We start from the raw sequence: 21,415 nt of genomic DNA, 5'->3' as shown, positions 1-21,415 counted from the left end.
AGTAGGCATGCAGTTATGCCTGCTTTACCCCTGGAATTTCTTTTATGCAGAAAGATTTTGTTTAGACTAGCTTTCTGCCCAGTCCTGGAGCAGAGCAAGTTAATTTGAGTGTCAGTTTAACCTGGCCCATCTCTTGAGACAATCATCAGAGCATGCAGTAAAGCAAGAGGTATCTCTTTGTTTACATTTGTCTATATACATGTAGCAAAACTGCTGATGAATTAGCCCCCTTCAGCCACCACCACAAAAGCAGAAGTTCAGGTAAGGTAAGTGAGGACAACTGATAGTGCCAGCATCATTAAGGGAAAAAGCAGTGATCTTCCGGCAGAGTGCCGAAGGGCTTGCAAGGGAATGGGGATTAAAAACTCATACGCTTGGTCAGCTTGAGTGGTTTGACTGGCATGGAAATAAAACGAGCTCATCCCCTGTGAGGAGAGGACAGGACACTCAACAAAGCGGCCAAAGGGTCATTTGGCATTTCAGAGAAGGGGATAGAGGGGGCGGTGTAATGACCCAGTAAATCTGACTGGAGGTCAGCGCCAGGAATCCTGATTGCCCATTGCAGCTCTCTCTTGGGTTTACTCTATGGCTGGAGGCTGGTGCTTCCACCTTTTTTTCTCCTTGTCTTCACATCAGCAAAATGTGAATGATGATATTAATAGCTTTTGCAGGTATTTTCTGATGCTTAATTCAGTAACACTCTTGAAAAATGCAAAGGCACCTGGAAACATTACACACTTTTAACCCCCTTGTGTGTACATTAGAAAGCCTCATGTGTACAACCATTACATTCAGTGTACAGATGGCAAGTTTAGACTGTAATTAATTTCATAAAGCCAGCAGCACGAGCATTTCCAAGTAATACACAGAACAAAAACATTAAGCCTGCCGTATACATTCCTTGGAACTGGTCCCTGAAGTCCTTCAAGCTTCTTTGTGTGTGGATGAATAGACAAAGAGAGAAAGAGAGAGAGAGAGAGATTGGCAGACACAAGGGGAAGGCCATGAGAGAGACTTTATACTACATACATACATATACTGCTTAATAATATAATCTTGCTTTAGTAATAGCAAATGATCATCCTTAAATCCTCTGGTTTGTGTATGACAGTACGAGGCAGTAAACTGGAGAAAAAGGAGGAGGAAAATTATGTTTTAATAGTAATCCAATGTCGGTTTGCACCCAGTATGCCTAACAGTTCTTCAGTGTGCTTGCTTTCAGCAGGAGAGGGATGGACTAAGTCAAGGTAGAGTGCATCCCTCTGAATGTTATTATGCTTACAAATTGTAGAGTGCCAAAACATGAGGCTGAAGTGGAGACGCAAGGCAATGGGGCAGGGAGTGAAGTGGAGCATGTTTGTGTGGTCACTGTTGTTACGATGCGCATATATTTTTTAATTTCTGGTTTTTTTCCTCCCACCCTTTGCCTTTCCCCTTCCCTGCACCCACTCTTTTTTATTTTATTTTTTTGCCTCTTACTCTGTCTGAGCCTGGAGGAGCTGGTGAAAGCAGTGCCAATGAGGGGGTCGTTGAACTCACTTTAGAGGGGAGAGCTCTGTGTGTGGGTTATGGTTACTGACAGGGCATACGAATACCTGAGAGTCATATCTCATTGCCATGGCAAGCCAGATTTCTTCACATGAGCTAGGTGCATTCGTGTCAAGGAAGAGGTTTTCAGTTTTAATGTACCCTACATTTTCTTTCTCCACCGCACTGAACTTGGTTGCTCTGAAAGCTGTACCCCAGCTTTCTCAATCTAACTGTCTACAATTCATCAGGCACCCTAAGCTGCAGTTTTTCAGGGTGTTGTTTTGGTTACAGGTTCTTCACTGCTTCTCATCTCCTGCTGATATTGCACAAAACCTGCCAAAAGCCTTCTTTTGTAGATAGAAATTAATCTGGATTAGTTTCCAGACATTCTCTCAAGAAACTGTACAGCACATAACCTCCAATAAGCAAGGGTTTTTTTCCATGGCCATTTCTGTACAGGCATTTGTCTACTTTTATCCACATATGGTTTGTTTTTCTGAAAAAATTCAAATAATTCAAATGCACATTTCGAATGAGTGTGGTTAACAGCCAGGAATAGTTGCTTTGTTTTACACATGGCTTCTAGTGGTTCAGTATGGTGGGACTCTTCCCTTTTCTGTTGCTTAACATAAGGAGTAATCAGACAGAGAAATAACCAGTTTTCATTTAATTTGGCATTTCTTTTAAAATTATTTTCTGTTTAAATGAAGGTGTTGCTCTTGTGCAGTTGCTCTTCAAATCAATATGCTTATATGATGATTTAAATGGTCGTGTTAATGTAAATAGGATAGTATCTCAACTCCATGCTGCTCGCATCCATCAACATCCAACATCTTAATCTCCTTTTCTCTCCCCAGCACTGCAGCGATAACACTCACCATTGCCAATCAGATATGAACATAGTAGGTGCCTGGAAGAGAGGTTACACTGGGAAGAACGTTGTGGTCACCATCCTGGATGATGGCATCGAAAGAAACCATCCAGACTTGATGCAGAATTATGTGAGTGTCTACAGGACATCAGATTTGCTGCTTTATTATTACCCCAAATAAATCTGCTGCACCTGGAAAGATGGAGGGAGGGAGGAGGGAAGGAGGAAAAAGCATACGAGGGTTTCCTCAAATGTTAACACCAACGGGAGGAAGGAAGTCAACTTTTGGTAGTATGTTTGTTTTAGTTAAGACTGTTCTGTCTGAATGTATTTAATATCTGGATGCCTCTTGTAGCTGAGTCCTGAATTTCTGAAGGACTGGAACCAATAATCAGATGCTTTTTTCTGTAATTGTTTCACTTAATATCCTTACACTCTCAGAACATAGAAATGGTATACACTGCTTTTCAGTTAGTGCATGCAGCTGAAGGCCATTTTTGGCCAGCAAGACAGCAGTTTTTCTCAAAGACTAACTTTAGGCATATACTTACATGTATTTATTTTTAAAGCTATTTATGTTACCACTAGAAATAATATAAAGGGAAAAGGACATGACTCGTTATGATTCACTCAGTTAAAAACAATTGTAGAATATTTTGATGTGTCTCTGGTAAATCTCTCTTAACTCCAGTGAGTCCCCTCTCAATCTGTAATAGAGCTCTGTCCTTTGTTTTCTGTGTCCTGTGTCTCATGTCACCTCAGGAGGTTTCTGTTTGCTTGTGACTCATCACATTTAAATGATTGGTTTAATATACCTTGTGGAGGGTTGTCTAAAATGAGGAGAAGCTCCTTCTCTAGTGGGTGACTTGTGTTATGTCAGAGTTTGAAGCTGTTCAGAGCGTCAGGGCCACCCTTCGGTTGGGTGGCAAATGACAGGAAGTCAACACAGAGTCCTGTGCTTTGGGGGTGGATGTTATCTGAAAGCACATGACCTTGAGGACCTTATCATTTCTCTGAAATTAAGTGTGCAAGGTATGCATTCAAATGAGGTGAGAAAACAAACAAATATGTTTGGGTTGAGCCAGACTGGTGAAGATGACTAGCACAAGGCAGGCACATACCTTCACTCCCATTACAGATGTAGGTCTTGTAAAAGAGCCCTGAACACGGGCTTTTTGCCAGCCAGCACATCATCTTGACAGAGCATTGAAGAGACAAAAGTGACAAAAACATCTTTAAGAACTCATCAAAAGCTACAATTGTGTCCACAGTTTAAAGCCGTTTATTTTAAATTAGCCCTACTTACATCCTTATCCTTCCCCATGCTGCATGTGGAACTCAACTTTGAAATACATGAGGAGGACTGCACAAATACAAATGACAGGCAATTGCCCTATTTGTCACTGTATGCTTGAGCCTGATGCATGCCACATCTTTCATTTTAATCTCTTAAGTTATTTAAACAAACCAAATATAATTTTACCTCCTCAATGAATGACCCGGATTGTATCATATGTCACCTCATCCCAGTACTGTCCTTCCACTGAATTTAAAGCAGCTATTTATTCCCTTACCACCTCCTCTCTTCCCTTTCCTCACGCCAACAAGGAATTCCCCCAAAGCAATGCACATTGCTTATTTGATGACAAATGCCTTCTATATGTCAGATTATTGCTGGTGTGGCTGCAAACAGGAATATTTGAGGTGGCTGTGGTAACTGGTTTTGAACAAAGAAGAGATTAAAAAGAGCTGCTTGACATGTCAACACACCACATGCTACCGCATCAATTAATAGGAGCCATACAAACCAGCAGCTATTTACTCTATAAACTATTTCCAGCTGTAAGAATCCTGGTAGATGTAAAATATGGAACAAAAATATGGAGATATCTTGCAAATATTTGAAACAGTTACACTCCCAGGGAAATGGGAATGTAGTTTTTGTTGCATTTCAAGCTATATTTTAATAACAATATTCTTAAGAAAATTATATTATTCTTATTCCTTGAAATGATGACTGAAATTTCAGTCATCATTGTGTAGATAATTTCTTGAATCTTGAAACATCTAGCAAAATCCCAGTTTCGAGAATGAACTCTCTTAACTTCCAAAAGTTTCTTACAAGAAATATAGTCTTCTGGTTAAATGAAACAGCACTTTCTGTTTCCTTTCTGACACTGGATCTATGCCTTTTCAGAGCATTTGTTGTCCTCCATTTTTAAAAAATAAAATAAAATACCTAAATAATGTAATTATTAAATATAGAATCCTTTCCTAAAACATGCAATCATCATAAACCCACAGGAATGTTACTTAACCTAATTATTCTCTTGTAGGAACCTGCTGAAGAATGTATAAGCCACATGAATCAATGACTAATTAATGAGAAAGTGGTTTTCTTTCTCCTGTTTGCTACAGGATTCGCAGGCCAGTTTTGATGTCAATGGAAATGATTTCGATCCTATGCCTCGATATGATGCCAGCAACGAGAACAAGTAAGGCACTAAGACATTCATGACCTTGTCAATATAATTAATCAAGTAGAAAGTACCAGTTCTTCTATGAAAGTCTAGGAAACTTGGTTCCTCAGAAAGCAGTGTGATTTGCATTTAAATCTTCATGAAATATGTATTTATGTCTGTTCTATGCACATTGCATGACACTTTTTGAAAGCATTTGGGGCCATTCAAAAACACATAGAAATTAATCTGAGAGTTCTGGGTATGTGAAATGAACCATTTTCAATCCCTTTAGGATGCAGAATATAAGGGGTGAATTATTTTTCTCAGATATCATCTCATTGAGTTATTGGGTGGTTATTATGTGTGACAACTGTCTTGGCTTCTGATTCTCTTGACTTTGTGTATTGAAGAAATAGACAAGCTAATGGAGTTGGGATTTTTGCTCTAATGATGTCTTTTAAGGTGATGAAGGTTTTACATGTGGAGTTTTGAAAGAAACCTTATAAACCCGGAAGTTGTAGCTCCACTGGATTATAATATCCGTGTTACATCACTGATTTATCTCCATGAATGACATTTTTCTCCTTCAGAGCTCTGCTTCCTGATACTTGTCATTCCAACTCTCTTTTTGGATGTGCTGTGGTGAAGGCTGGGGGAGACACTGGCAGGGACATCTCACCTCAGGAAGCAGGACACCTTTCTACCCCCAAGGGTATTTGAGGGCAGTTATTCATTCATTGGTAATTTCTTTTTTAACTAGGTACTTCGCAGAAAGAAATAACTTTCTGTGGAATTGAATGAATTGAAGAAAGGAGAACACTACTACTTGTCAACATGCTGACTGGGCATTTTGTTTTCTCGAAGTTTGAGTTGGTGGCGTTTTTTATTGTGGAAAGTGTTACGTGTTAGTATTACATGCCTGCTGAAGAGAGACTACAGGAGGTGAAACTTCATCCTTTATGCAACTGAAATGCTTTTGGGTTTGTGTTGTCTCCTTCCTGCAATCTTTCTTTGGAAGAATGCAGCAGGTGTGATTTAGGAGTCGGCAGCAAAACTCAACGTTGGTTTCCCTAGAGAAACCAACTGGAGTAACCTTAGATCACACTTCAGTGGAAGAATCCTCTCCTGGTCAACACCTTATTCATAACAGCAGGAAACCATGTATGAACAGGCGGAAGAACAGGGCTTTGTTATGCATAGCTGCCTGGTACGTATAGATCCTCTCGTCTTACAGTGAATCTTAAGGAGCTGTCGTAGCTACTTTCAGCCATAGGGTGAAATGACTGAAAGCTGAGGTGAATTCTGCCAAGTACTTCTTTGGTCAGTCAGCTTGATCCTGCCTTGTAGGCCAAGATGAGAAATATGTAAAGATTTAGCTCTTAGAAGCTGTATAAATAAATGTACATACACAGACACACATATCTTTAACATAGAAGCCTATTATGTCGGTATTAATTTGAAGAAGGATAATAGTTTATTTATTTGGGACTCAATCTTGGCATATGTTCTCATTGAGTTGTTCTTATTCAATGCTGTTTACATACTGCCAAATATTTTTATCTAGAAACAAGTACATACAAGAGCTGCATTTTTTTCACCCTTATGCCTGTTAGGCATATCCTTCCAAACCAATTTTCATACAGAAGATCAGTTTACTGAATCTTATCTGCCTCTTCTTTACTAGAAATCTCCTAAAGAAAGAGTACCATGAGAGGATAAAAAGAGAAATTAACATTGTTTTGAAACATGTAAACATTCTGCATGTGGAGTCTAGTTTATGTTTAAGCAAAGAGAAAACACTGATGTGGAACAATTGGTATATAGATCTGCTTGCTGCATTGCCTCGGTTAATTTAGTGACAAGCTGAGGATTTCAGCGCTAGATGCTCATATGGAAAATGCTAATATTACACTGAAGTTGTTAAGAATATCCTTAAGACACATGTTCATCAAAACAAAAGAATGAATAAAACTTTATCAATTCTTATTCTTTCCAAATTCTTCTTTTATCCTTACACTGAAGGAATTTCTTGTGCTGTTGTTAGCTCGTTGAAGGAATTTCTTGTGCTGTTGTTAGCTTGGGTTTAGAGGTGTCCTGTCACTAGTGTAGAAAGGTCAGAATCAGCCAATGCATTGTAAATTTTTGTTAGCTAATAAAAGAAATCTTTATCTTTTGTTTGGCTTATGAGAAGTCTCAGGACTACCAGCAAGGTTTATAAACATGTTAATTACCTGAAAATAGAGTAGAAACATAGGAATATAAACCGTTCACAGTCCAGAGTATGTAGGCATTGCCACTCACCTCAACTAATTTGTGTGACTGACCACTTCAGCATCAGCCCTAGCTTTGAACTAGGTGTATGTTTTACAGCCCTGTACAAAGCATCGGAAGAGCAAAACTGTGGCTGCATGATGACCACAAAGTGGTGGTCACCCCCACTGCTTACCTCATGCTGGCTCTTTCCTCCTTTCCCCAGCCGTTGTGCAGCTCTCCAGAGTGAACCACACTGAAAACTGCACTGCCAACAACAGCAACAACAAATTGCGTTTTCAGCCAGGTCAGGCAGGTACCTCATTCAGCTCAGCCTGAGGTCAGATGAGAGCGAGACGGGCACAAGGAGGATGATGAAGCGTGGCCTGAACCTCTCACTGGCAATGCCAGCATCATTGAACTACGATGGCTTATGACAATGCCCCAGGTGCCTACAACTGTTGTCCACAAAACTGTGTGTGATGGACAGGCAGTTGCCAGCAGTGGCCTCCAAGGAGTTGTGAGAAAAGATGTGGCAGTCAGCCTGGCTCTCTGTAAACACTCCGCAGCTGAGCTGCCGGTTGGCATGACAGTGCAACCCTCTCTTCTGCTGCCCACCAGTGCCTATCCCCACACATGCTTCGTCACATCCTGGCTCATCTGTGTGAAGATACTTCTGTCCTTGAAGTTGGGGAGTGGCGAGGGTACACTGGGAGGCATCCCAGTTTAGGTGCACTTTCAGGGATTCATCCTCTTTGGTGCTGCAACAAGCCATATACCTCCATCTGTGAATCACAGCTGAATCTTTCTTTTTGGCTGAATACTGAAGTCATCGCTTTCTTACAAAGCATGTGCAGAGATGGGAGGCTGCTTTCTGTTTTCTTGCTAGAGTTTTATACGGGATATAAAAATGGACCGATTCATTTCTCTCCTAGGTATGGAGGATTAGAGTTTTCATACTCTGCCTCCCTGGTGAATACTCACTGCCCAAACCATAAGGTCCTGCAGTGAGATGTGGTGGAGAGAGAGGCACCTATTGTGCTGTGCTGAGCTTCGTCACTGTTATCAGGAGGCACAGTGTCAGTGTAGAGTCAGCCTTTGGACACAGAGGATACATGAAGCATACTTTCAGTGTGAGATTACTTGGCAGTGTAACCTCCACCTAGAGGCTCAGTATTTCCAATTAGCAGATACACTGAGCCTGGTAAGCAGCACCTAAGCACCTTTGACTTTTGGGGCTGTCACCCTTCCTTCCCACTGGACTCAACAAGAATTAAACATCTACATAGCTACTAAAAAGCACTACTAGTAGCTTGTCTATATTTTTGGGGGTCTAAAATATCTTCAGAGATTGGGGTAGGAACTCTGATTACCCAGCATATACAGTCATTTGGCACTAGATACACAAGTTGAGCCTGTAAGTTGAGGTAACCAGAACCAGGGAACACTCTGAAAGCCATGCTTTGCAAAAACTTTGCAATGTGCAAGATCAATTTGGTTGATTCCCACTTCCTGCTATAACTTGACAATATTGCATAGTGGTGATTTGTGTCTTCCAGTACAGGTGGGATGTACAAATGTGCCATTGTTTCATTAAATATTCTAGTTTATTCTGCCTAATTTTATAACCCAACCTTGAGGGATGCAATGATGAGTAAAAATAATTGCTGTAAAAATAAGCAGGTGTTTCTGGGCAGCTTTGTGGGCAGCTGTGAAACATCAGTGTACTAAGTCTTGTTTACTAGGTTTTCACTTTTAATTAGTAGTGGAGGTTTTCCATTGCTGAGGCTTATTGGTGAGGAAAAAGGAATGAGAAAAAATTATCTGGGGGTTTGTGAAGCAACTGAAGGACCAGAGTGGCACTGTCCAAAACTGTATTTTTGAAGTTTTACATGAAATCTTCTATTAGCTAAGGAGAATGGGAGGGTAGAAAGAAATATCAGACAATCTTCCAAGGCTTGTAGCCAAAATCAGGATGGGACAATAGTTTCTTTAACTACTGTGGTATGTAGGAGGCCTGCCAGAAGTTTACTTTTGTTTTTACAAATCAGCAGCAAATTATGAAGCTTGTAAATGGTACAGGCCTATACTAGAGCTTTCTTTTGCTCAGAGGCTAAAGACAACAGTCACCTGTGGATGAAGCCATGCCTGCTGTGCAAAGCGTCTTGGTTTGGTTTACTGCTGAGTCCTGCTGCTTTATTCTTTTTTCTGTTATTCCACCTTTACCTGTAAACATCTATGTTGAAACAACTAGGCATTATTAGTTACAGGTCCTTAGAAAGAATGCAGATAGGATCACTGAAATGGTACTCTACCCATGGTATAGCCTCAGAAATAAAACAGAAATGATCATAGTATTAAAATGTTTTTCTGTTTTGACCAAACAAAAATGAGTTTTTCTATTTCATAAGAAATCTCTCAGGGATGATATTTTAGAGTTTAGTTCTTATTCTGCTGACAGGTACTTTTATAAAGCAGAGACTTTTTAAAAAAACTCCTTTAAATAATGCCAGTTGTTGTTAATGCAGTTCTTAGTAAACATATGTAAGAAAAAGTAAAAGTAAGCTGTTGATTCTGTTTCGGAGAAACTGAGTCACTCTTTGGATGCCTCTTCAACATTTTTTAGTAATGCATCCCACTACATAAACAACTTGTTTTAATAATCTTCTACATTATTTTATAATGAGTGTAAGATTTTGGGAGAAAACCATTTTTGCTTTTCAAAAATCATAAGAAATACAAGCTACTTATCTCATTTTGCAGTATCTGGATAGCTTTACATCTTTTCTTACAACAGAAAAAAGTTAATGAGTTAATGAGTTTCAGTCTTTCTGGGTCCATCATATTGATATTGTTTTTCTGTGATATCCATTCCAATTTGTTATTACTTTCCTTTGTCAGTCTCATTAATGTCGATGCTCAATAAAATGTCACAGGCTTAGTTTTCTTTGAAGAGTGACAAGCTGTTAGTTTGTACTGTCTGCCTATGTCAAAGACCTATAATATGTCTTCAGTCATTTAATCAGAATGGATACTAGATATCTGACAGGCAGATCAGCTTCTGTGGCCTCCTGGATGGTCAATAAAGTGCAATTAAAAAGCTTCATCGACTGCTGTGACACCATTCAGAGCAGTTATCTGAAGAACTGAGCACAGTCAGACGCAGGGAGCCTGAGGTCTCTCATGGCTGGCTTGAAAGATCATCTCAAAAAGGTTTCCACTGCAGCAGTGTGATGGAAAGGAGTACTGACAATTGGGGGTGTCTGTCTATGCAGTTTATGCATTTTGATTGCTGGTTTGCAACTCTTGTTATTGCTTTGAAACTGGCTGTATTGTGTGCTGCAGACAAAACTGAAGGGAAGACAAGTTGTACCGAGAAGCGCTGCTGTGCTCCCTTGTGCTTTGTTTTCTGTGAAAAAAAAAAAATATTCCGCTGGCAGATGGGTACTCACAGCAACGAAAAAACACCTTGGCAATTTTTCAGTCTAGTCACTGCTTTTTTAGCTTGCGTGTGCTCAAGGCTTTCAAACAGGACAGAACTGAAGATCCCAAGGCTCACACCTGCAGGGAGGACCTGGCAAAGCCAGTGATTAAGCTGTGTAATGAGGCTGGAGGTAAGTTGGAGCAAGGTATCAGCTCTCAGGAAAAGGCTTTTTGTCAGAGGGAATCTCCATTGTGTCTGCTCTTTTCCTGTACTCTGACCTTTCATCTTGACTTTCTCCAGCCTCCAGAGGCTTAAATCCAAAGGATTCAGCAATGGTGTAATCTACCTATTATATATAATAGCCTATTCAATGCTATTATATAAAATAGCCTATTCAATGCTGGCAAAGCATGTCTGATAGCAAATAAATCTTTGTAACAGGAAGGTAATTTAGAGTAGAGAATTAACTTACTATGTATATGTTTTTTAGCTCAATAGATCAAATGCTTACACTGAACGTGGTATTGTTAATTCTAGGTACCAATGACTGAATGTCAGGTGCTTAGCGTGTCTCAGTGTCACCACAAGTATAATGGAGTTTGGTTAGGATTGTTAGGAAACTGTAGATTTTGGATTGTTTTTTCTAAACTGGTGAAGTGTTCATTTATGAAAACCGGGGTCTGAACCAATGAGTCAGAAGTTGTTGGTATAGAAGGTGCAATCAGAGATTGCAGTCCTGGTTTATTGTGTTTTGGTTCTCTACTCATTTTGTCAGCTTACAGGGAGACTGCCACGTTTTACAAGGAGTGCTGTTAGCGATTCATCAGCTAGCCTCCAAATTAATTACGATCTGGTGACCCAACCAAGTGCCTAGGGGCATGATGTAGCATGGAGATCATGAGGTATTGGATCTGTGTTGCTTTCCAGTTGCTGTAGTTAAAGGCCCTAGTGTAAAATTGTAAAAATAAGGGAGATAAACATTGCAGCTTGCAGAATTGCACCATGCTGAAGTAGGGTAATTTTACAGATTCATTTGGAGCATATTGTTCTTCAGTTTCTTTTTTAACTGTTACTTAAGAGTCTCTGTGTGCTGTTTCCCAAAGAACATGCCTGTGCTTCAGGTGGCCGCACCTCAGTGGTAATCATCACACATCCATTTTTTCTCTCAGGGAAGGACTGAAGGACGAAGTATGTGTGTAAATATTTTTAGAGGAAAGCTTTCTCTCCTTGTAGAAATATGGAGCATGAATCCTCACCACATAGTGCCTTTGGTAATGTTTTTCTTTTAATCTAAAACAGGTTTTTAACCTAAGGGAAGAGATAATGCCTGCATTAGAACAGAAAATGTTAAGTGTTGATATTTTGAAATTCTCATGTTTTCCTGCTTCAGAATGAAGTGTGTGTTCATTTGAAGTTTTTTGACAGCAAGTGGGGGCCCAGAACTTCTAGTAGCTGAGGACAGCGAGCTGAGCTAGAGGAAAGGCAGTCTGTCTCAAGCCAATTCACTCACCCACGACAAGCACCCTTATCACTGGTCTCTATGGTGAAGTCCCTTGTGAGAGCATTTCATATTGACAAGACAATGACAAATTCATTGGACTACATTGGATTCAGTAACTTTTTGATTCAGGTTCCAGCTTCAATAGTGGAAAATATCCTAAGGAAAGTTTTGTCAAACTGCCAAAAATTATCTTTTTGGTAAACTCATCGAGGCTGCTCATTATGTTATCACATGGCATTACATAATTCTCTCTGAAGTCCACAAGTGGTATGACTTAGTTTTTTGGGAGCCAAAGGAAAGACATTTCCTTGACTCATTGAAAGTGAGAGAAGTCAAACAGAGACATAAAACAAAACAAAGTTCAGCCAGAATTCTAGTTGCTCAAAGATGAACAAAACAGTCTGTTTTCACTACCCTGGTATAGATCACTGAGCAGTCTCATCATCTAACTGGTGTTTGAGGAGCAGTGCTCTTTCATTTTATGACATGTAAGATTCTGATGGTCTCAAAACATTTAACCACAATGCTTTTTCTTGTTTCTGATTACTGAAATACCAGACAGTGAGCTCACAAATAAAATGTAATTCTGAACCATTCTGCAAACACTTCTAGTTCTTCTATGTAAATAATTGATAACAATGAATCAGATCTTCTCTTCCAATTCAAAGTCAACAGTAGGAGGGATATAAGCTTTGATAGTTGTGGTAGTTGTGGCATTCACTTTTCTGAATCCTTCTTTTATGGAGAGTTTAGGAATGAAAGATTTTTTCATATGGTCTTTTTCCCAGAGTTGTTATTTCCTCTAAGTATGCATCTATATTTTGAGGTTTTGAACTTAGGAGGGGAGTCTACAACTACAGTAGGCAAGTTTTGATTCAGTAAAATGGTAGACCAGTTTCAAGTTGCATACATTTATACTTACATATCTACAGCCAAGACGAATTTGGGAGCTCAAATACATTTCTATGTGTTGTCCCCTTTTCAGACTTCTGAAGGTATTAGAGAAAGGTAAAGAGTGGATCCACGCTGTGTGTGTGGTACTTGGTCTTGCCAGCTGATTTCATAGTACTCAGTCAGATGCAGTGCAAAATGTGGATCATTAAGACTTCTCAGCCACCATGTACATGCACAAAGTATACTGTTGTTCCCCCTTTAATGCTTGTGCCATCAAAAGCAGACCTCTAATTAAAAGTTTGATAAAGCAATCATGAATCTAGCGTAAAAGCTTTTTAACTGAAGCCTTTTTCTAAATAACATGCTGTTAAATAACATGCTGTTAATGATTGAACTCTGCAAAGTTATGCTATAAGCAACTAATGGCATATAGTAGGTGTTTTTAGAAGACATTTCAGGATAAAACTCTCAGAAGTTGCATTTTCATACAAATGAAAAAATATGCATCTGTACAGGTTTGTTGCTGTAGGCAGACTTATTTTTTCTAGCCTTGCTTTACTGTGATTTTGTAACTTTCCTTAAAGATACACTATGTTTGACACTAAGTGAAGTCAGATTGCTCTCTTGGAGACGTGTTACCTTTTTTTTCCTGAAGGATAGCAACCAAAGTAGATAAATTAAGATGCAGAAGTAAAGCAGTGGGTATCTATCATAGCTGTCAATTGCACTGATAGGGTCTATGCTACAAAAGATTAACCTGCTTTGAAAATTATTTGTATTGCTATAGAGTCCCAAAGCAATTATCAAATCTGTGATTTTAGCAAACTGAGGTAAAGCCTGTGGCCTGTTTACTTCTCCAACAAGTTGATTGGTGAGGCTGTTGGCCTCAAAGAGTGCCAAAGAGAGCACAGTGGAAGGTATGTGCTACTTCTCCTTTCAGCCCAGACTTACGTCCCTGCACTACTCTTCTTAACGCTCCATAAACATCACATGAACAGCTACTAACTTATTCTGCCGCGTAGTGAGTGTGTGAGATTTAGACTTATGCTGAAACCCCTTTTCCAATTAGGAGCAAACCTTGCTGCTGCTGAATCAACGACGCTAGTTTCATTTAAAAACAATTATCAACACAGATAAAAGTAAAAGTTGAACTTACAGATAAGAGTAGAACTTGAACTTATTTCAACAATTTCCTCATTCGTCTTTGAAATGGAGCTCTGAAGAGAAATGGGATGTCTGTTTAATGCAGAACAGCATCAAATGAAATTTAGGATTAAGCACAGTACATATCTTGCACAGTGCAATTGAAATTGCACTTGGAATTCAAAATAGTCAGGAAGTATGTCTGATCTGGAATATGGTGGAGAATTAAATGGAGAGTTAAAAAATATTCATTTCTTTGCAATGTTGTCACAGCAGTCATCCACTGTTAGAAACAGAAATGCTTGGAGAGTGGCTGGGCGTTTCTCTGCAGATTTGGAAGTGATGAGTAATTGTCTGTGTGTCACTTGGTTGTCTTTTTTTCATTTCCTTTATTTATTGAAAAGCTTTGATCTCAACCATCAAGTTTTTCTCACATTTGCTCTTCCAGTTCTCTCATCCATCCCAATGGGAAGGAGGGAGGGAGTGACTGGTTGGGAGGTTAGCTGCCTGCCAGGATCAATACCCCAACCTTTTAATTATGCACTAGTTCCCAGGAGTAATTCTAGTAGCTTTGGAAGGGTTTCTCATGCTACCAGATATCTGAAGCATTATCTCTGCAAGCCAAATTTCATGATGAAGTTGACCACAAGGTCTGTGATAAGTTTCTTTCTGCATATGTAGGCATGTTCTAGTATAAGGGACTTATGCTCCAGAGAAGTATCCAAATGTGGACCTCTTTCAGAATGCTGCTCCCACAGTTGCTGTGCTGATCCCTTAGTCCCTGTAAAGCAACACGTAACTTGACATCTGTAGCCACTGAAGTGAGTGGATGAAGTGTGGGGCAATGCAGGTAGAAAACAATTGAAGGAAAGTAGAAAAATATCTTCTTCCCTTCCGTTAACTCATGTCATTTCAGGTATTGCATGTAGCAACAGCAGATATGCTTCTCAGAGGCATTTGTAGTATCTGCATGTCAGATATATAGGACGCTTCAAATACATAGGAAACTTACCACCAGAGGAGGTGAAGTTCCCCTGAAAATCTTAGAAGTCAGTTTGCCAGCTATAAGATCAAATAGATGAAAAAATTAACCAAATATATTCCATCAGTTGGTTTCTTCATGGGCAATTAGGTTGCAGTGTAAAGTCTTCTGACTCACAGGGCAGACCTCTACCATGAGCCAGCAGTAACATGGAACAAAATACTCTTCCCTCTCACTACCTTAAACGCAGCTTGCTAGCTTATGCAGAGGTGCTGAGAAATTGCAGACAGAAGCTTTATTCCTGGCATTGTTTACAGCTGCAATATGATGATTTGCTTACAGAGCAAAGAAAATATGTAGAATTTACATATTTATTCTGAAAGTTACCATTATTAAGCTGTAGCTATTCTAGTAGCTTCTAGTAGTTCCTTCTAGTTTCAGATTTGCAATTTAACCTCTTGGTACCTTTTCTGTAGAATGAAAATAGTGTATATTCTGACACCCGACAGTATGACTTTGAAGACTTAGACATTATAGGAAAAGGGGTTGAAATGCAAGCAGGTGGGAAAACAATTTTGCAGGGTTTAGTTAATCACTTTTCTCCTTTGCTCAAAAAGCAGATGACAGACTACTTCACCTGTGTCTATCTTATCCAAAGCTCTTATTTATGCTTATTGTGTAGATAACATGGTATAGCCAGTCCACAGTGAGCTTTCTTAAGTACAAGCGTACCACTGTGGTTGTACATTTAGAATTTTCAGCAGCAAATATCTAGCAAGCTTTACGCATTGTGTCCCAGCCTGTGTTTTCTAAGGCTAATATCTTAGATAAATACGGGTGGATTTTTGTAGGAAAAGTAGATGCATGTCAGTATTCCAGTACTTACTCTAAAGCTTTTAAAATATTTAAATTATAATATATCAACAACATTAAATAGCCATATATTCAGAAACATTCATAACAGTTCATTAGTGAAAATTCATAAATAAACCTACAGCTTAAGTTAAGAGGAAGCATTCTTAAAGCATACCAAGAGTTTCTGATTGGTGTAAAGTAATATTGGGTGTGACAGTAATTTTTGTTGCAATCCGAGGTTCCCAAATTAGGATTCATTTTAGACTCCAAAACCATTAAGCTATGCTCATTATCCATATAGTTGCATAAGAAGGATTAGTGTAAGGACTTTTTTTCCAAGTCTCACCTTAAATATACTTACATCAGGTGGAAATATTTTACTTTTGTAATTAACAAGGGTAAATTAAGGTGATATAAAACATTTTTAGAATGGTATAAGAATCTGTCTGCAAAAAACCCCACTTTTAAATACATTTACTTTTATGTCTTTCCAGTTGAATCAGTGCAATTTGTAAGTAAAGCAGTTGCTGATGAAGCAACACACCTGCTGACAACACCTAGAAACATCTAGTGATTTTGTGAGGTTTCCTGTTGACTTTACATTTTTTTCCCCATTTCCTTTTATAAAGATGTATGGGCATTTTCAGGTTTGGGTGTTTGTTTGATTGCTTTGGAGATTTTGTATTTTCAGTTAGAAATCCATGTAGTGCATTGACTATGAAAATTACAAGATGGCCTTTGTGTCACAACTGAGTTTTATATATATATTTTTTTTTTCAAGGATCTAAAAGTTTCTTGCATGGAGATGAAAAGAAAAAGAGAGGGTGCCTCTGAGGCACCTGCTGGGGTTGCCTTCTAGTAAGCTGGGACCTGCAAGTATCCAGACAGCATTTCGTTGTCATAGGGCAGCATCATTTTGCAGATTTTAACATGAATATAACATTATTCATACTTTAGAGGACAGTACATTGTGGCCTGGGAATATGAGCTGTCAGGGACACCATTTCATCTGCAGTTTCCACATTCAGGATTTGCTTTATTTCCATAGACAGTTTTTTGGCTCTCCAGCTATTACTGTCCCCAGCTATGGGTGCCCAGCAACTCGTAGTTGCTCCTCTGAGACACAGGTTGGTATAGACAAAGGAATTGTCAAAGCTCTATGTCCCATGTTTTCCCTTGTGCTTTTCACTGTGTCCAGCATCTGATTGCTCTGTCTTTGGGATGAGAGTCACAATGATATGAAAGCATAACATGCCCAATGTTTAGTGCTTCAAACATTTTTCATTAATTCCCATATGATATGACAGCTGTTTATAACCACAACAACTGAAGCAAGGGAGAAACAGTCCTCCATAGTTGTGGACTATATCATAAGTAATAAGTGTGCTTGTGTTCACATGCAGAAGGTTCAAAAAATCCATTTGCTCAGCAGAAAAGTGATGCTAAAGCAGGTAATTTGGTGGTAAACAGTGAGCACTGAAACAGGGGCTGGATGTCAGCATTTTTGCCATAAAGACATTTTTTTCCACTATGTGGTTGGATATATTGCTTGCGTTATCTATATGCTGATATTGAACTGAAAAATGAGAGGTGTCTGGAGGAACTGCTGGGGACATCAACTGCTTCTCAACGGGTGACCAAAGGCACATGGCAGCTGTGGTCAGCCTCGCACAGAAAGCCACAGAGAGGCAACCACAGACCCACGTTTATTCTTTCTTCTCCTCAAAAAAAGAAGGTGTTTCTACTTTGTGGAGACAAAGTGGATTTCAGCCTGAGATACCTGAAACACTGAATGACCCCAAGCAGGTTCCTTTACTGTTGTCATCTTCCGGCAATGTTAATATATATGAGAGGGATGGTGTCCCAGTTGAGAAGGAGGTGGTACTGGGAATGCAGCTTATTCTGTTTGGTATTTCTAGTGACTGCCTTGTGAGGTTTCTAAGATTAGTTTATTTTTGTAAGAGTGCAGTGTTACTTTACTGTTGTTAAAAGTCAAGTAAGTAAGGTTATTGGCACGCTGCAGGATCTAAATTCTAGAATTGTGTTCTGTTCGCTGAGACTGTTGCAGACTGGGGAGAGAGTTTAATTTGTATATTGGAAGCAGTAATTCCAAGTGTAAAAATATTAACTGATTTAACCATTTTTACAAGGTGATTACAAGAATTTTTCTTGTATAAAAATACATGTCTGATTTTATCCATCTCCTGCCCACATTAACTTTTATAATGCAGTAGTTCCCCTTACCATTTTGTTAGCCATGTTCCAAAAATATTTGAAATTGAGCTTTAATTTGTCCTTTTTTCTTTATGTCACGAATGAACCAATAGACCATCTAGTCTCACAGATTAAGAATGAGAAAAGTATAGGCAGATATTCATTTCTTCCCAAAACGTTTGTGCTACTCTATTATTGGCTGCACTCAAACAGGCATCAACCACTCTCATATACATAAAAAGATTGCCAGAACAGCTTGCAGCACATCCTCCTTGTTCTATGACTTTTCATTCCTTCTACACCCTCTCAACCAGCTCAAATTAGGTTAAAAAATAATCTTTTTGCTTATGTGGCAGAGGAGCATTGCAGTCTAAGCATCCTCATATTCTTCAGTTTCAAAAGCAAATGAAATAGTCCTTTTGAGTAAGTTTATCCAAGTAGCAATATGCTTTCTGAGGCAATACTGGCCTTGATGTTGCTGCTGAACAGGTTTAATTCCAGTGCACAGGAACTAAACTGTACTGTTTTCACTTGTGCTTTGCTTTAATGAATGACAAGAATTGGACTTCCTGCCTTGCTTGCTGGCTTTTGAACTATTTTATTTCTTCTCACCAATGCCTTTTTCCCTTCAGAAGAAAGGCTGAATTAAAATTTTACCTTGGATTAAAACATATTAAGGTATTGGTAAATAATTATTTTTATTTTTAATACATAAAATGATATATTTGGCTAAATATATTATTTGTTGTTTTTGTTTGCTACTTATTCTATGCCATATTTCATTAGCTCCATCAGTCCTATTCATTCTTTTTTTTGCCTCTGGTAGAAAATACAGAAAAAAAGTGTATTTGTTTTCTACATTCAGATTCATTTGCCCACTCACAAAAACAAAACTGTAAAATGGTAACTAATACTGTTGAAGCACAGTCCTTTGCTGAGCTCATATCAGAACTTCACACTTGTGACAAATTAGCTGCTTACTGCTAACAGCTAACAAATATAGAGAGATGGCCAGGGCAACATTGCTGTTAGCCATGCTGTCAAGTTTTAAGATGTACATGTCTGAGATGTGAAGTGTTCTCTGTGTTTCTTTCAGTGCTGACACCTTTGATTTTATTTGTGAGAAATTGATGAGATATTTTCAAGTTACTCCTTAAGTAACTTCCCATAATCATGCAAACAGTCATTAGCCTTGGGGACCTTGACTCAAGACAGCTTCCAGTCCTGTGCTGTAACCACATTACAACACCATGTTGCTCAGAAACAGGATCCTGTCTGTGATGTAACACCCAAGTCTTTGGCATTTTTCCTGATATCTCACATTAAAGATTTGTGTAACTTGGTTTCCCCATTAATTCTGTCATGTCTTTCTCCACTGTTAGTATCCAAATATCTGTCTTTTGTGAAATAGCTTTATTCTTATTATTTTTCAGCTGTAGCAGTTTGTGTTTTAAAGGCCTAAAGACTGAGGTTTTCCTTGACCATGTTTTAACTTCTGACAGTTCCTTTATATCTCTTTTTTCAGATGTTCCTAGAACAACATCCCAGCATAGTGCCGGTTTGGAAAGTATTTGTCATCCTCCAGATTATTAGAGTCCATTTATATATGAACAGGTCTAAAACATTATTTCTTCTGCACTACATAAGACATTACTCTGGGATGCAATAAAATGCATTTCTGATGATTGCTGTTAAAATACATATTTTCTCCAGCAGTTATGACATTGTGGTGTCTCAGTTTATCACATTTTCCTGTTTACAAATATCTTAATGTAAAAGAGATCTTGGAAAACATTTGAAAAATCAGGTAAAGAGTTTTGCAAGAAATAAATGCTAGATCAGATATTTTCCTATAAATAACAGTGGCTACCTAAAGTTCTGTTCTTCCTCCTCCCACAGAGGTTTGAAAATTATTTTGACATTTAAAGTTCCTTTAGTCCTATAATTTTCAATGTCCACCAACTACATAGTTTAGTTCACATTCTGTCCCTGGGATTCTACTCTAGTTTATAATAAAGACTACATAATTTTTTTTCTTAATGTTTTTCTTAATATTAATGCATTGTCTTTATGCATAGGGAGTAAGTTTGTTGCATAATTATGTTGAGAAAGGAAGTTGCTGGTTATCAAAAACAGGCTGTTCAAGCACAGCCTATTAAAATGTACATAACCTTATGTAAACTGTTAGACTGTCTATTCTAACCTTTTTGCAATTGTTTAATATTCACTCTTACAATATGTGCAGCATAGAATTTGCGAAGGATATCAAGTTTTCTTCTTTTTTGTAGACAGTTCCCTGCATTAAAAAAAACACCAAAACAAACAAAGAAACCAAAAGAACCCCACCCAACCCCCCACTGTTTTCTTCATTACTTTACAGACTAATTCCTGTGCTGAGTATCTCTTAGAAAACCTCAGTAAATTAGTGGTGTGCCCGCAGATGTTTGTGATGGGCCTGCATTGAAATACCCCAAAACTCTTTTCTCCTCAAGTTCCCGTGCTGAAAAGATTCATTGGTGACAGGTTGAAGTGGGCTGGACTATAATGTTAGTGTCATGAAAAACTGGAGGGCCTTAGATCCTCCGGTCCCCTGAGCTTTTTGTGTTCTGAAATACTTGATGAACTCCAGAAGAGTAAAATACAGCAAAGAAATGCATGGTCAGCGTGTTTGTGGAATTCAAAAAATAGCTGTGAGAGACAGAGGCTCTGCAATGCAGAGCCAATTGACATGGCAGGGGCTTTTCAAGTTACCAGCAGCTGTCTTCACTAACTCTTGAGTATTTCCTTACTCTAAACATTCAGAAGCGAGTTTAATTAACTTTTATGTTAAAGATGTTCCTGGTGCCTTATACCTTCTTCCTTTTCTGAAAGGCAAATTAGAAGTGATTATTGAAAGGTAAATGTCTTATGTTTCAGTTATGTTGGTGGGATAGGGAGTGACTATTAATCACAGAACATGCGCCTTTTCTCTTTCCATTGTTGGCTGAAATGCTGAGCCATTTCTGTCTCAGAAAAAATCTGTTACTGAAAAAAGTTACTTTGTGTAACAGATTAGAGCGTAACTCTTAAATTTCTCCTATCTTATGCTTAGAGAACCACAGAAAGACTGTACATTTAGCATCCAGGTGATACAGGTATACATGCATGCAGCAGAAGAAAAAATTAATATACACCTTTCTATAGAATTTATTTCAAGTTCTCCATATAATAGTAAGGACATCATAAGGCAAAAAATTTATCTTTATTAAGGTTTTCCTGAGTAGGTCTTTGACACCTTACTGACTTACTG

At 38.6% G+C, this 21,415-nt stretch overlaps 1 protein-coding gene across 2 annotated transcripts in view; it reads left to right on the top strand.

Moving 5' to 3' along the window:
* PCSK5 (proprotein convertase subtilisin/kexin type 5) overlaps positions 1-21,415 on the top strand; it is a 247,686-nt gene that overhangs the window by 71,391 nt on the left and 154,880 nt on the right. For both annotated transcript variants that reach the window (XM_027811983.2, XM_027811982.2), the window contains exons 4-5: positions 2,388-2,531; positions 4,820-4,896. In XM_027811983.2, coding sequence (XP_027667784.1) covers positions 2,388-2,531; positions 4,820-4,896 — 221 coding nt within the window. The remainder of the gene's footprint in view (positions 1-2,387; positions 2,532-4,819; positions 4,897-21,415) is intronic.

This window comes from Falco cherrug, chromosome Z (genome assembly GCF_023634085.1).
Source record: "Falco cherrug isolate bFalChe1 chromosome Z, bFalChe1.pri, whole genome shotgun sequence".
Lineage (NCBI taxonomy): Eukaryota > Metazoa > Chordata > Aves > Falconiformes > Falconidae > Falco > Falco cherrug.
This window is presented reverse-complemented; position numbering and strand designations above follow the sequence as displayed.